A 16,624-nucleotide genomic window follows, 5' to 3' on the forward strand; every position below is an offset into this window, starting at 1 on the left:
CAGCCCAGCATACAGAGGGCAGTGGTCAGGGGTGTGTCATGTACAGCCCAGCGAACAGAGGGTAGTGGTCAGGGGTGTGTAATTTACAGCCCAGTCTACAGAAGGCAGTGGTCAGGAGTATGTCAACTACAGCCCAGCATACAGAGGGCAGTGGTCAGGAGTATGTCAACTACAGCCCAGCGAACAGAGGGCAGTGGTCAGGAGTAGTAATGTACAGCCCAGCGTACAGAGGGCAGTGGTCAGGAGTATGTCACGTGCAGCCCAGCGTACAGAGGGCAGTGGTCAGGAGTATGTCACATACAGCCCAGCGTACAGAGGGCAGTGGTCAGGAGTATGTCACGTACAGCCCAGCGTACAGAGGGCAGTGGTCAGGAGTATGTCACGTACAGCCCAGCGTACAGACGGCAGTGGTCAGAAGTATGTCACATACAGCCCAGCGTACAGAGGGCAGTGGTCAGGAGTATGTCACGTACAGCCCAGCGTACAGAGGGCAGTGGTCAGGAGTATGTCACGTACAGCCCAGCGTACAGACGGCAGTGGTCAGAAGTATGTCACATACAGCCCAGCGTACAGAGGGCAGTGGTCAGGAGTATGTCACGTGCAGCCCAGCGTACAGAGGGCAGTGGTCAGGAGTATGTAATGTACAGCCCAGCGTACAGAGGGCAGTGGTCAGGAGTATGTCACGTACAGCCCAGCGTACAGAGGGCAGTGGTCAGGAGTAGTAATGTACAGCCCAGCGTACAGAGGGCAGTGGTCAGGAGTAGTAATGTACAGCCCAGCGTACAGAGGGCAGTGGTCAGGAGTAGTAATGTACAGCCAGGTGTATAGAGGGCAGTGGTTAGGAGTATGTAATGTACAGCCCAGGGTACAGAGTGCAGTGGTCAGGAGTATGTGTATGTATGTAGAAATGTTCTGTAAGTTTATCTTTTCGGTATAAATCGATCAGACACATAGTATTCATGGAGGTGATTTTCGTTTCTAGGACTGGAAGTCCCTCCAGTACAGAAAAGTTCAGACTATAATTAGTCATTATGAAGGGAAATCACCGGGGAGCGCTGTGTTGTTCTCGGCACATCTATAAAATCCCGGACAGCCGGCCCTTCAGCCCTGAGAGGAGCTCTGTGTGCCCTCGTCTGATGGCGGTGTGAAGGGTGAGTAATTCTCAGAGAACCGACCAATCCACCGACTGAGAACCCTTCTAGGACAATCAGAGAACAACGCAGACCTACAGCAGTTCCCTCATTAGATAGTCTGAGTTATATATACAGCTCCAAAAAATGAAAGGAAGACTTTGTAATCCGAGTCTGGCATCAAGTCCATGACACTCCCGGTCAGGTAAGTCGCTGAGGGGGGTGGTCATCAGTTTCAGCTGCTTTGGTGTTCATGAAATTAACAACAGGGGCACTAGATGGGCAACAATGAGATGACCCCCAAAACAGGAATGGTTTTACAGGTTATATTTTTTTCCCTACTCATCTTTTCTGACTGTTTTTCACTCATTCTGCATTTGGCTAGGGTCAGTGTCACTACTGGTAGCATGAGGCCATACCTGGACCCTACAGAGGTTGCACAGGCAGTCCAACTCCTCCAGGATGGTACATCAATACGTGCCATTGCCAGAAGGTTTGCTGTGTCTCCCAGCACAGTCTCAAGAGCATGGAGGAGATTCCAGGAGACAAGAGCATGGAGGAGATTCCAGGGGACAAGAGCATGGAGGAGATTCCAGGAGACAAGAGCATGGAGGAGATTCCAGGAGACAAGAGCATGGAGGAGATTCCAGGAGACAGGCAGTTCCTCTAGGAGGGCTGGACAGGGTCGTAGAAGGTCCTTAACCCATCAGCAGGACCGGTATCTGCTCCTTTGTGAAAGGAGGAACAGGATGAACCCTGCCAGAGCCCTACAAAATGACCTCCAGCAGGCCACTGGTGTGAATGTCTCTGACCAAACAATCAGAAACAGACTTCATGACGGTGGCCTGAGGGCCCGACGTCCTCTGGTGGGCCCTGTGCTCACTGCCCAGCACCATAGAGCTGAATTGGCATTGGCCATTGAACCCCAGAATTGGCAGGTCCACCACTGGCGCCCTGTGCTTTTCACAGATGAGAGCAGGTTCCCCATGAGCACATGTGACAGACGTGAAAGGGTCTGGAGAAGCCGTGGAGAACGTTCTGCTGCCTGTAACATCGCTCAGCATGACCGTTTTGGTGGTGGGTCAGTGATGGTCTGGGGGGGCATCTCCATGGAGGGACACACAGACCTCTACAGGCTAGACAATGGCCCCCTGACTGCCATTAGGTATGGGGATGAAATCATTGGACCCATTCTCAGACCCTACGCTGGTGCAGGGGGTTCTGGGTTCCTCCTGGTGCAGGGGTCCTGAGTTCCTCCTGGTGCAGGGGGTCCTGGGTTCCTCCTGGTGCGGTGGATCCTGGGTTCCTCCTGGTGCAGTGGGTCCTGGGTTCCTCCTGGTGCAGTGGGTCCTGGGTTCCCCCTGGTGCAGGGGGTCCTGGGTTCCTCCTGGTGCGGTGGATCCTGGGTTCCTCCTGGTGCAGTGGGTCCTGGGTTCCTCCTGGTGCGGTGGGTCCTGGGTTCCTCCTGGTGCAGTGGGTCCTGGGTTCCTCCTGGTGCAGTGGGTCCTGGGTTCCCCCTGGTGCGGTGGGTCCTGGGTTCCTCCTGGTGCGGTGGGTCCTGGGTTCCTCCTGGTGCAGTGGGTCCTGGGTTCCTCCTGGTGCGGTGGGTCCTGGGTTCCTCCTGGTGCAGTGGGTCCTGGGTTCCTCCTGGTGCAGTGGGTCCTGGGTTCCCCCTGGTGCAGACAATGCCCGGCCTCATGTGGGGAGAGTATGCAGGCAGTTCCTGGAGGATGAAGAAGTTGATACCATTGAATGGCCCCCACGCTCTCCTGACCTAAATCCAATAGAACCCCTCTGGGATGTCATGTTTCGGTCCATCTGATACCCCCAGGTTGCACCTCAGACTGTCCAGGAGCTCAGTGATTCCCTGGTCCAGATCTGGGAGGAAATCCCCCAGGACACCATCCGTGGTCTCATTAGGACCCTCCCACGACGTTGTCAGGCATGCATACAAGCATGTGGGGGCCACACAGACTACTGAGGACCATTCTGAGTTGCTGCAATGACATTTCACCAACATGGACTCGCCTGCTGCATCATTTCTTCACTTTGATTTTTGGGGTGTCTGTGAATTCAGTCCTCTGTAGGTCCATCATTTCCATCAAACAATGGGGCGTCCTTACGTTCCTCACCCATCCCCCGTCCATGTCAGGATAGAGATCCAGCAGGAGATTCCTCCCCATTGGGATCTGATGGGTTGTCAGAGTCTTCCTTTCAGTTTTTGCATCAGTGTTATTACTGCAGAGAAACCAGAGTCAGAATTAAAGAGCAAAAAAAAAAAAATTTCCACCGCTAGTAACTCAGCAACAGTAGCATGAATGTAAAATACAATAAAATAGTAAAATATAAAGCACAAATATATATAGTGAATGAAGACAAATACAAGATAAAATGCATATGTATAGAAAATAAAAAAAAAAAAAAATAAGTAAAAATATAAATATATAAAATAATAAAAAAAATACAATAGGAGTAAAATAGTTTGCACTGCCAGTTACTCATCAGCGCTAGAATAAAACTAAAAAAAAAGTAGAATATAAAATGACAAATATGTAGAAAATAAATACAAATAATAAAATGCTAAATAAGTAAACATGTAAACGCAAAAAATAAACAGATAAAAGTAAGAATTTTTCACTGGCAATTGATGTCAGTAGTAGCATAAATGAAAAATGAAAGAATATAAAATACAAAACACAAATGTATAGTAAATAAATTCAAATAAAATTAAAAATACGATAAAATATTACATGACAAATAGAATTGTTACTATTAAAATGATTTTACACTGCCAGCTGCTCAGACATAGTGGGATAAGTGTAAAATAAAAAAAATAAAAATATATATATATATATATATATATATATAAATAAATAAAAACACAAATATATAGTGAATAAATAAAACTTATCAAATAAAAAAGAATTAAAATACAAATGACAAAATATTAAATACCAAATAACATAAAATAAAACATTTTGCACCGGCAGTTACTCATCAATGCTAGAATAAACTAAAAAAAGGGAGAATAAAAATTACAAGTATGTAGAAAATAAATACAAATAATAAAATATTAAATAAGTAAACATATACATACTAAAATAATAATATGAAATAAAGAAATTTTGCACTGGCAGTTATTAGTCAGTAGTAGCATAAATGTACAATAAAATAATTTAAAAAATAAAACACAAATGCATATTGGATTGATTCAAACAACAAAATAATAAAAAAGATAAAATATAAATAAAACATATATAAAAAAAATTACATAACAAATAGAATAGTTAATGTTATAATAATTTTGCACTGCCAGCTGCTCAGACATAGTGGGATCAGTGTAAAATAGAATAACATAAAATGAAATAATACCATATAAAACACAAATATAGAGTAAATAAATAAAAATAAAACAAAATTAAAAAGCAAAATAATAAAATATTGAATATAAAATACTAAATAAGATAAAACAACACCATAATAGTAGCAGTGGAGGCATCACATAAAATATATAAATAGGAGAATAAATAATAAAGTAAAAGATTTTGCACTAACAGTTACCCAGCAGTGATAGCAGCACGTAGAACAAAAATACATTTATTTATATCACTACTAATAAATTAATAAAAGATACATAATAATTGAACAAAAATTAAAATAGCACATTTTCCACTGCCAAAGGAACACAAATTCTATATGATTTTGATTTGCTGTACAACAGTGTTTCAGCTTAATATTTTGACATTGACAGTGTTTATGGCCCCCAGACCCCCATATATTTATCTTTTCAGGGCTCCCCCTGGCAATAAATCCCTGCACTACCAGGTGGGGGAGATGGGTACTCCACTCTCCGGTGTCCCGTGTCTCCAACCCCCCCTCCGTTCCCTGTAATAGAAGAGGTATTATACCCCCCTCTCCGGTGTCCCGTGTCTCCAACCATCCCTCCGTTCCCTGTAATAGAAGAGGTATTATACCCCCCTCTCCGGTGTCCCCTGTCTCCTACCTCCCCTCCATTCCCTGTAATAGAAGAGGTATTATACCCCCCCCCTCTCCGGTGTCCTGTGTCTCCTACCTCCCCTCCGTTCCCTGTAATAGAAGAGGTATTATACCCCCCTCTCCGGTGTCCCCTGTCTCCTACCTCCCCTCCGTTCCCTGTAATAGAAGAGGTATTATACCCCCCTCTCCAGTGTCCCGTGTCTCCTACCTCCCCTCCGTTCCCTGTAATAGAAGAGGTATTATACCCCCCTCTCCTGTGTTCCGTGTCTCCTACCTCCCCTCCATTCCCTGTAATAGAAGAGGTATTATACCCCTCTCTCCGGTGTCCCGTGTCTCCTACCTCCCCTCCATTCCCTGTAATAGAAGAGGTATTATACCCCCCTCTCCTGTGTCCCGTGTCTCCTACCTCCCCTCCATTCCCTGTAATAGAAGAGGTATTATACCCCCCTCTCCTGTGTCCCGTGTCTCCTACCTCCCCTCCATTCCCTGTAATAGAAGAGGTATTATACCCCCCTCTCCTGTGTTCCGTGTCTCCTACCTCCCCTCCATTCCCTGTAATAGAAGAGGTATTATACCCCTCTCTCCGGTGTCCCGTGTCTCCTACCTCCCCTCCATTCCCTGTAATAGAAGAGGTATTATACCCCCCTCTCCTGTGTCCCGTGTCTCCTACCTCCCCTCCATTCCCTGTAATAGAAGAGGTATTATACCCCCCTCTCCTGTGTCCCGTGTCTCCTACCTCCCCTCCATTCCCTGTAATAGAAGAGGTATTATACCCCCCTCTCCGGTGTCCCGTGTCTCCTACCTCCCCTCCATTCCCTGTAATAGAAGAGGTATTATACCCCCCTCTCCTGTGTTCCGTGTCTCCTACCTCCCCTCCATTCCCTGTAATAGAAGAGGTATTATACCCCTCTCTCCGGTGTCCCGTGTCTCCTACCTCCCGTCCATTCCCTGTATTAGAAGAGGTATTATACCCCCCTCTCCGGTGTCCCGTGTCTCCTACCTCCCCTCCATTCCCTGTAATAGAAGAGGTATTATACTCCCCCCCCTCCGGTGTCCCGTGTCTCCTACCTCCCCTCCATTCCCTGTAATAGAAGAGGTATTATACCCCTCTCTCCGGTGTCCCGTGTCTCCTACCTCCCCTCCATTCCCTGTAATAGAAGAGGTATTATACCCCCCCTCTCCGGTGTCCCGTGTCTCCTACCTCCCCTCCATTCCCTGTAATAGAAGAGGTATTATACTCCCCCCCCTCCGGTGTCCCGTGTCTCCTACCTCCCCTCCATTCCCTGTAATAGAAGAGGTATTATACCCCTCTCTCCGGTGTCCCGTGTCTCCTACCTCCCCTCCATTCCCTGTAATAGAAGAGGTATTATACCCCCCCTCTCCGGTGTCCCGTGTCTCCTACCTCCCCTCCATTCCCTGTAATAGAAGAGGTATTATACTCCCCCCTCTCCGGTGTCCCGTGTCTCCTACCTCCCCTCCATTCCCTGTAATAGAAGAGGTATTATACCCCCCTCTCCGGTGTCCCGTGTCTCCTACCTCCCCTCCATTCCCTGTAATAGAAGAGGTATTATACCCCCCCTCTCCGGTGTCCCGTGTCTCCTACCTCCCCTCCATTCCCTGTAATAGAAGAGGTATTATACTCCCCTCTCCTGTGTTCCGTGTCTCCTACCTCCCCTCCATTCCCTGTAATAGAAGAGGTATTATACCCCCCCTCTCCGGTGTCCCGTGTCTCCTACCTCCCCTCCATTCCCTGTAATAGAAGAGGTATTATACTCCCCTCTCCTGTGTTCCGTGTCTCCTACCTCCCCTCCATTCCCTGTAATAGAAGAGGTATTATACCCCCCTCTCCGGTGTCCCGTGTCTCCTACCTCCCCTCCATTCCCTGTAATAGAAGAGGTATTATACCCCCCCTCTCCGGTGTCCCGTGTCTCCTACATCCCCTCCATTAATATATATATATTTATTGAATTATATATTTTAAATATACTGAATACAGCCGAAATTGTAGCATTTCAAATATATTTTTCTTCCATATGGGTGAGTAACGGTACCTCTTACTCATTCACATGGGGTGGGGCAATACCTTGCATCCCTCTTATTGTTAAAGGGGGCTTCCAGATTCCAATAAAACCTCCACAACCACCTGCCCTTGTCCTCATCAACGAGGAGGGGCAAGGTGCTTTAGTACCCCCCATGTTGAGGGCATGTCCCACATGGAAGAAAAATATATTTGAAATATATTTTAAAAATACATTCTTAATATATTCTTCCCAAATATATTGACCTATATTTCAAATACTACAATTTTGGCCGTATTCAATATATTTAAAATATATATTTCAATATGTTTGTGAATATATTATTAAAAATGTATTCAGTACACGAGCTGCAATATATATCAAAGTGTCATTTGGAATGCATTTACAAGTATATTTAAAAATCTAGGTTTATATTTTTTAGATGTTCAAAAATATCTGGAAAATATATTTTCATTTTCATTTTTGGAATACATCTTAACCCCTCCCCCTCCTGAGAATTTACCCCCCTTAATGACCACGCCTCTTTTTGCTACTCAGCGCTGCACTAATTCAACTGATAATTGCGCGGTCATGCAATGCTGCACCCAAACGAAATTTTTTTTCACACAAATAGAGCTTTCTTTCGGTGTTATATGATCACCTGTGCGCTTTTTATTTTTCACGCTATAAACAAAAAAAGTCCAAAAATTTTGAAGAAAAACAATATTTTTTACTTTCAGCTATAAAAAATGTATAGTAAACTCAAAGTTGGTTATAAATTTCGGCCAAAATATCTCCCGCTCCATGTTTTTGGCAAAAATAATCCCAATAAGTGTATATTGATTGCTTTGTGTGAAGTTATAGCGTCTACAAACTATGGGATAGATACTGCAATTTACCCCATTTTTCTGCTATACAGCGCTGCGCTAGTGTAACGGACAATTGCGCGGTCATGCAATACGGTACATAAATGAAATTTACATCCTTTTTTCCCCACAAATTTAGCTTTCTTTCAGTGGTATTTGACCGCCTGTGCGGTATTTATTTTTTGCGCTATAAAAAAAAAGGCTGACAATTTTGAGGAAAAAAAAACAATATTTTGGACTTTTTGCTATAAAACATGTCCAGTAAAAAAAAAATGCAAAAATCAAATTTAGTCATAAATTTCTGCCAAAATGCATTCTGCGATATGTCTGCTACAAAACCCAATACGTGTAAATTAATTGGTTTACGTGAAAGTTATAGCGTCTACAAATGGCGGGAAAGATACTGGGATTTTTAGGGTTTTTTATACTAATAATGGCGGCGATCAGGGACTTATGGCGGCGATCAGTGACTTATGGCAGCGACCAGCGACTTACGGCGGGACTGCGGGACTGCGGCAGACATTCTGACATTGGGGGGTACTGACTTGGGGTCACTGACATCCCCAAAAACAGTAATACAGTGATCAGTGGAAAAAAAAAACACTGACACTGTACTAATGGCAATGGGGAGGAAGGGGGTAACATTATTTTGCAGGGAAGGGTTATAGGAGTGAGGGGAGTGTTTTACTAGGGGGCGGGGCTGTGCTGGGCGGGACAAGGCTGATCGAGAAAGAGAAACTGTTCTTTCTTGATCAGCTCATCCTCGAGCTGACAGGGAAGTGACAGACAGCACAGCTACTTCAGCTGTGCTCTCTGTCACCGTTTGCCGCCGATCGGCGGGACACAGCCGCTAAGGAGCAGCAGTGACCCGGCGACTGACATCTGCGGCGGTGATCCGCAGGACAGATAGGGCGGCGGCGCGCCTCGTGCGCGCCCCCTATTTGTTTACAAAACACGCGTTTTAAAACGTGGTTTTGCCTGCGAGTGCCGCCCTGCCGCCGTATATCTACAGTGGCTGGGCGGCATGTAGTTAAAATATATTCGTGTAGGCCAATATATTGTAAATATATGATGCATGTATAATTTTTTTTTCTAAATATCTTAAAAATATATTTCTCTTCCATATGGGGTGCCCTGATATGGTTCAGGGTGGGGCAGTGCATGCTTGTTCCCCCCCAATTTGTGACCTTCCAGGCTGCATGCTTAAATAAGGGTCGCGTATGGATTTCTTGGGAGGGGACCCACTTTTTTTTCTGTTGTGTTTGCATAGGATTAAAATCCCTCCTTTTTTTTTTTTTTTTAGAACATAAAAGAAAAACGCAATACATACAGGTGAAACTCTAAAAATGAGAATCTGGTGCATTCATTCATTGATTTCAGTGCAGCAACTTAAAAGGTGACACTAATATATGAGATAGACTCATTCCATGCAAAGCAAGATAGTTCAAGCCGTGATTTGTCATCATTGTGATGATTATGGCTTACAGCTCATGAAAACCCCAAATCCACAATCTCAGAAAATGAGAATATTGTGAAAAGGTGGAATAATCTTGGCTCAAAGTGTCCCACTCTAATCAGCTCATTCAGCCATAACACCTGCAAAGGGTTCCTGAGCCTTTAAATGGTCTCTCAGTCTGGTTCAGTAGGAATCACAATCATGGAAAAGACTGCTGACCTGACACCATCATTGACACCCTCCATAAGGAGGGAAAGCCTCAAAAGGGAATTGCAGAAGAAGTTGGATGTTCCCAAAGTGCTGTATCAAAGCACATTAATAGAAAGTTATGTGGAAGGGAAAAGTGTGGAAGAAAAAGGTGCACAAGCAGCAGGCATGACCACAGCCTGGAGAGGATTGTCAGGAAAAGGCCATTCAAAAGTGTTGGGGACTTTCACAAGGAGTGGACTGAGGCTGGAGTCAGTGCATCAAGAGCCACCACACACAGACAGATCCTGGACATGGGCTTCAAATGTCGTATTCCTCTTGTCAAGCCGCTCCTGAACAACAAACAACGTCAGAAGTGTCTTACCTGGACTAAAGAAAAACAGACCTGGTCTGTTGCTCAGTGGTCCAAAGTCCTCTTTTCTGATGAGAGCAACTTTTGCATGTCATTTGGAAACCAAGGACCCCGAATATGGAGGAAGAATGGAGAGGCCCAAGGAGCCGGAGTATGGAGGAAGTATGGAGAGGCCCAAAGACCCTGAGTATGGAGGAAGAATGGAGAGGCCCAAGGACCCCGAGTATGGAGGAAGAATGGAGAGGCCCAAGGACCCGGAGTATGGAGGAAGAATGGAGACGCCCAAGGACCCCGAGTATGGAGGAAGAATGGAGAGGCCCAATGACCCAGAGTATGGAGGAAGAATGGAGAGGCCCAAGGACCCCGAGTATGGTGGAAGAATGGAGAGGCCCAAGGACCCCGAGTATGGAGGAAGAATGGAGAGGTCCAAGGACCCCGAGTATGGAGGAAGAATGGAGAGGCACAAGGACCCAGAGTATGGAGGAAGAATGGAGAGGCCCAAGGACCCCGAGTATGGAGTAAGAATGGAAAGGCCCAAGGACCCTGAGTATGGAGTAAGAATGGAGAGGCCCAAGGACCCCGACTATGGAGGAAGAATGGAGAGGCACAAGGACCCCGAGTATGGAGTAAGAATGGAGAGGCACAAGGACCCCGAGTATGGAGTAAGAATGGAAAGGCCCAAGGACCCCGAGTATGGAGGAAGAATGGAGAGGCACAAGGACCCCGAGTATGGAGTAAGAATGGAGAGGCCCAAGGACCCCGAGTATGGAGGAAGAATGGAGAGGCGCAAGGACCCCGAGTATGGAGGAAGAATGGAAAGGCCCAAGAACCCCGAGTATGGAGGAAGAATGGAGAGGCCCAAGGACCCCGAGTATGGAGGAAGAATGGAGAGGCCCAAGGACTCTGAGTATGGAGGAAGAATGGAGAGGCCCAAGGACCCCGAGTATGGAGGAAGAATGGAGAGGCCCAAGGACCCCGAGTATGGAGGAAGAATGGAGAGGCACAAGGACCCCGAGTATGGAGGAAGAATGGAGAGGCCCAAGGACCCCGAGTATGGAGGAAGAATGAAGAGGCACACACTGCAAGATGCTTGAAGTCCAGTGTGAAGTTTCCACAGTCTGTGTTGATTTGGGGAGCCATGTCATCTGCTGGTGTTGGTCCACTGTGCTTCATTAAGTCCAGGGTCAACGCAGCCGTCTACAGGAGATTTTGGAGCACTTCATGCTTCCTTCCACAGATGAGCTTTATGGGGATGCTGACTTCATTTTCCTGCAGGACTTGGCTCCGCCCACACTGCCAAAAGCACCAAAACCTGGTTCAATGACCGTGGGATTACTGTGCTTGATTGGCCAGCAAACTGGCCTGACCTGAACCCCATAGAGAATCTATGGGGCATTGCCAAGAGAAAGATGAGAGACATGAGACCGAACAATGCAGAAGAGCTGAAGGCCGCTATTGAAGCATCCTGGTTTTCCATAACACCTCAGCAGTGCCACAGGCTGATAGCTTCCATGCCACGCCGCATTGAGGCAGTAATTGCTGCAAAAAGGGCCCAAACCAAGTACTGAGTACATATGCAGCTTCTACTTTTCAGAGGTCCGATATTGTTCTATGTACAATCCGTGTTTTATTGATTGCATGGAATATTCTCATTTTCTGAGATTGTGGATTTGGGGTTTTCATGAGCTGTAAGCCATAATCATCACAATGATGACAAATCACGGCTTGAACTATCTTGCTTTGCATGGAATGAGTCTCATATATTAGTGTCACCTTTTAAGTTGCTGCACTGAAATAAATGAACTTTTACAGCAGATTCTCATTTGTAGAGTTTCACCTGTATATTGTTTTGCCCTTCTTGCTGGTCCGATGACTTCACCGGCACTTCCTCCTTTTCCTTGACAGCAGTGATTGGTGGTGGGCATTCTTCCAAGACTGAGCAGTGGTCACATAATAATGTGTGAGGACAGGAGATCCACATGGAAGAAAAAGATATTTGAAATGCTACAATTTTATATATATATATATACTGAATATTGAAATGTGTTTTTATTACAAAATACATAAAAAATATTTTTAAAACTACATTTAACCACTTCCAGTCCGGACACTTTCACCCCCTTCCAGTCCGGACACTTTCACCCCCTTCCAGTCCGGACACTTTCCCCCCCTTCCAGTCCGGACACTTTCCCCCCCTTCCAGTCCAGACACTTTCACCCCCTTCCAGTCCGGACACTTTCACCCCCTTCCAGTCCGGACACTTTCCCCCCTTTCCAGTCCGGACACTTTCCCCCCCTTCCAGTCCGGACACTTTCACCCCCTTCCAGTCCGGACAGTTTCCCCCCCTTGCAGTCCGGACAGTTTCCCCCCCTTCCAGTCCGGACACTTTCACCCCCTTCCAGTCCGGACAGTTTCCCCCCTTCCAGTCCGGACACTTTCACCCCCTTCCAGTCCGGACACTTTCCTCCCCCTTCAAGTCCGCACACTTTCCCCCCCTTCCAGTCTGGACACTTTCCCCCCCTTCCAGTCCGGACACTTTCCCCCCCTTCCAGTCCGGGCACTTTCACCCCCTTCCAGTTCGGACACTTTCACCCCCTTCCAGTCTGGACACTTTCCCCCCCTTCCAGTCCGGACACTTTCCCCCCTTCCAGTCCGGACACTTTCCCCCCCTTCCAGTCCGGACACTTTCCCCCCCTTTCAGTCCGGACACTTCCTCCCCCCCCTTCCAGTCCGGACACTTTCACCCCCTTCCAGTCTGGACACTTTCCCCCCCTTCCAGTCCGGACACTTTCCCCCCCTTTCAGTCCGGACACTTCCTCCCCCCCCTTCCAGTCCGGACACTTTCACCCCCTTCCAGTCCGGACACTTTCCCCCCCTTCCAGTCCGGACACTTTCCCCCCCTTCCAGTCCGGACACTTTCCCCCCCTTCCAGTTCGGACACTTTCACCCCCTTCCAGTCCGGACACTTTCACCCCCTTCCAGTCCGGACACTTTCCCCCCCTTCCAGTCCGGACACTTTCCCCCCCTTCCAGTCCGGACACTTTCCACCCCTTCCAGTCCGGACACTTTCACCCCCTTCCAGTCCGGACACTTTCCCCCCTTCCAGTTCCAGTCCGGACACTTTCCCCCCTTCCAGTCCAGGCCAATTTTCAGCTGTCAGCGCTATCACACTTTGAATGACAATTGCGCGGTCATGCAACACTGTACCCATATGAATTTTTTTAGCATGTTTTTGAGACAGATAAAGCTTTATTTTGGTGGTATTTATTCACCGCTGGGATTTGTATTTTTTTTGCTATATAAATGAAAAAGTCCAAACATGTTGAAAAAAAGTATTTTTCTTATAAAATTTTGCTAATAAATAATATTTCATCATAAATCTTGGCCAAAATGTATTCAGTTATCTTTTTAGTAAAAAAACAAACAAACACCTAAATTAGTTTATAACCAAAACTTATAATTTAAAAAAAAAATTACATTTTTATTTTATTTTTTTATATTATTATTTATGATTTTTTAACATACTGTCACCCTAGCAGTACAGTGTCACCATGGTGACACTGTACTGCTTGTGGGGGTGATGAAAATGTTTTTATTTTTGTTTACACTGATTGCTTTTACACCCATAAAGGCTATAAAAGCAATCATTTTTCCTTCTCTCTGGCTGCATTCTTGCAGCCATTGAGAAATACTGTGTGTGCTGTGATTGGTCACAGCTTGTCACATGGTACAAGGCTGTTGTGAATGGCCCTGTACCATGTGACCTCTGTGATCATTCCCAGGTTTCACACCTAGTAAGCAATGATGTCAGAAGTGACGTCTTGCTTACTACTCTGCATGTGGTCACTGATTGGCCAATCAGTGATCACATGATCGGGACCTCACACAGAGGTCCTGTACGACGATCGGTGTTCCACTGTGTCTGGAGGACACAGCGGGCACCGGATTGCAGTGCTGTGCGCTCCCAGGGATCGCGCAGAAGCAGGAGGTGGGGAGGCCGTTCATAAACATCCACCCGACCCTGCACTGCCACCGTCCGGCCGTTTATATACAATGGCCAGACGGGAGGCAGTTAATCTACATTATTGGAATGCATTCACAAATATATGTAAAACTTACTTTTTTATATGTTAAAAAAAAACTGAACAATATACTTAAAAAAATGTATATTTTTAAAAATCCCCAAAAATCCACTGCAAAGATAAATACCATTACGTTTGTGTAATTTTTCTTTTTTTACTGATTCCTAATTATCTTTTTACAGAAATTCTTGGAGAACATTGCCAATGGCCAACCAGTCTGAAACGTACCGTTTTGTACTGGTTGGCTTCCCGGGCCTTGTTGAGGAATTCAACACCATCATCTCCATTCCCTTCTTCCTACTCTACGGCGTGTCAATATGTGCCAACGGAATGGTCGTCTTGCTGGTTGTCTCCAAGCAGAACCTTCACCAGCCCATGTATATCATCATAGCTTGCCTGGCCACCTCCGACCTTCTCTTCGACACGGCCACTTTGCCAAAAGTGATCTCCAAGTACTGGTATGGGGCTGACTCCATGTCCTACCACGAGTGCTTCCTGCAGATGACCATCATTCATACCTGCAACCCTCTGGACTCGCTCATCATCATGCTGATGGCCGTCGATCGTTACGTTGCCATCTGTAAGCCGCTGAGATACCATGCCATCATCAGCAACCGAGCGATCGTAGCCTCCTGCCTCATGTTATACTTCATGGCGTTTGTGATCGGACTTTGCGTCACGTCGTTGGCCAACCAGCTTCCCTACTACGCCATCAATAAAATCAGAAACGTCTTCTGTTCCATTGGGACCACGGTGGTCACAGCTCGTGTAAACGTGGGGGCCATCTTGCTGAAAGCCTATTATATTGGTTTGGCCTGCCACTTAGGGCCGCTGTCTTTTATCGTGTTCTCATACGGTGTTATCATCTCTAGTGTGTGCTCATCGGGCCGATCCAGGACCTGGACCAAGGCTCTGTACACCTGCATCACACACTGGTTTGTCATCACCGTGTACAACGTACCACGCCTCGTGGTCTACACCTATGAGCAGCTGCCGACCAAACCCCACCCTGACACGTACGTCTTCCTGATCTGCCTCTACACGTTTGTGCCACACGTGAGCAGCCCCATCATATTTTGTCTCAGGAACAAGGAAATCAAGAAAGCTTTACCGAATATTTTTGGGAGGGGTTAATAAAATGTGAAAAATGAGCACCAAATCGAGTTTTGCGTCTCAGTATTTTCAGAGTTGGCTAACCTTCTCGATAGGTCAATCAAGGTTCCCCACATGGAAGAAAAATATATTTTAAACATACATTCTTCCCAAATATATTGACATATATTTCAAATACTACAATTTTGGCCGTTTTCAATATATTTCAATATATTTGTGAATATATTATTAAAAATAAATTCAGAACGCACGCTGAAATATATTTCAAAGTGTCATTTGGAATGCATTTACAAGTATATTTAAAAATCTAGGTTTAAATGCATTTTTTTTAGATGTTCAAAAATATCTGAAAAAATATAGTTAAAAAAATATATTTTTAAAAATATGCCTTTGAAAAATATGTTTTAATTTACATTTTTGGAATACATCTTAAAATATACTTGCGTGGGCCAATATATTGTAAATATAGGTCTCCTGTATACATTTTTTTTCTAAATATATTGGAAATATAATTCTCTTTCATATGGGCCCTCGTGTTTTGTCTCAAGAACAAGGAAATCAAGAAGGTTTTAACGAATAATTTTTTGGAGGGGTTAATAAAATGTGAAAAATGAGCACCAAATCGAGTTTTGCGTCTCAGTTCGCAAGCTTTCTCAATGGGTCAATCGAGGTTCGCCCACATGGAAGAAAAATATATTTTAAATATATTTTAAAAATACATTCTTAATATATTCTTCCCAAACATATTGACATATATTTCAATTACTACAATTTTGGCCGTTTTCAATATATTTCAATATATTTGTGAATATATTATTAAAAATATATTCAGAACGCATGCTGAAATATATTTCAAAGCGTCATTTGGAATGCATTTACAAGTATATTTTAAAAATCTAGGTTTAAATGCATTTTTTTTTAGATGTTCAAAAATATCTAAAAAATATATTTTAAAAAATATATTTTTAAAAATATGCCTTTGGAAAATATGTTTTAATTTACATTTTTGGAATACATGTTAAAATATATTTGTGTAGGCCATTATAGTGTAAATATATGTTGCATGTATAATTTTTTTTCTAAATATATTAAAAATATATTTCTCTTTCATATGGGGTGCCCTGATATGGTTCAGGGTGGGGCAGTGCATGCTTGTTCCCCAAGCATAGGCCAATATATTGTAAACATATGTTGCATGTATAATTTTTTTTTCTGAATATATTGGAAATATATTTCTCTTCCATATGGACCCTCATATTTTGTCTCAAGAACAAGGAAATCAAGAAAGCTTTAACAAATTATTTTTCAAAGGGGTTAATAAAATGTGAAAAATGAGCACCAAATCGAGTTTTGCATCTCAGTATTTTCAGAGTTGGCTAGCTTTCTCAAAAGGTCAATCAATGT

At 44.8% G+C, this 16,624-nt stretch overlaps 1 protein-coding gene across 1 annotated transcript; it reads left to right on the plus strand.

Annotated features, from left to right (window-relative positions):
- The first annotated feature begins 14,308 nt into the window (after positions 1 to 14,308).
- LOC149442104 (olfactory receptor 52H1-like) lies at positions 14,309 to 15,253 on the plus strand. Its single transcript, XM_089656518.1, has one exon. The coding sequence runs from the start codon at positions 14,312 to 14,314 to the stop codon at positions 15,239 to 15,241; it is 930 nt and encodes a 309-aa protein (XP_089512644.1). The 5' UTR covers positions 14,309 to 14,311; the 3' UTR covers positions 15,242 to 15,253.
- Positions 15,254 to 16,624: the final 1,371 nt, after the last annotated feature.

The sequence above is a fragment of the Staurois parvus genome, unplaced genomic scaffold (genome assembly GCF_062004578.1).
Source record: "Staurois parvus isolate SC_StPar_1 unplaced genomic scaffold, SC_StPar_1.0 ptg000913l, whole genome shotgun sequence".
Lineage (NCBI taxonomy): Eukaryota > Metazoa > Chordata > Amphibia > Anura > Ranidae > Staurois > Staurois parvus.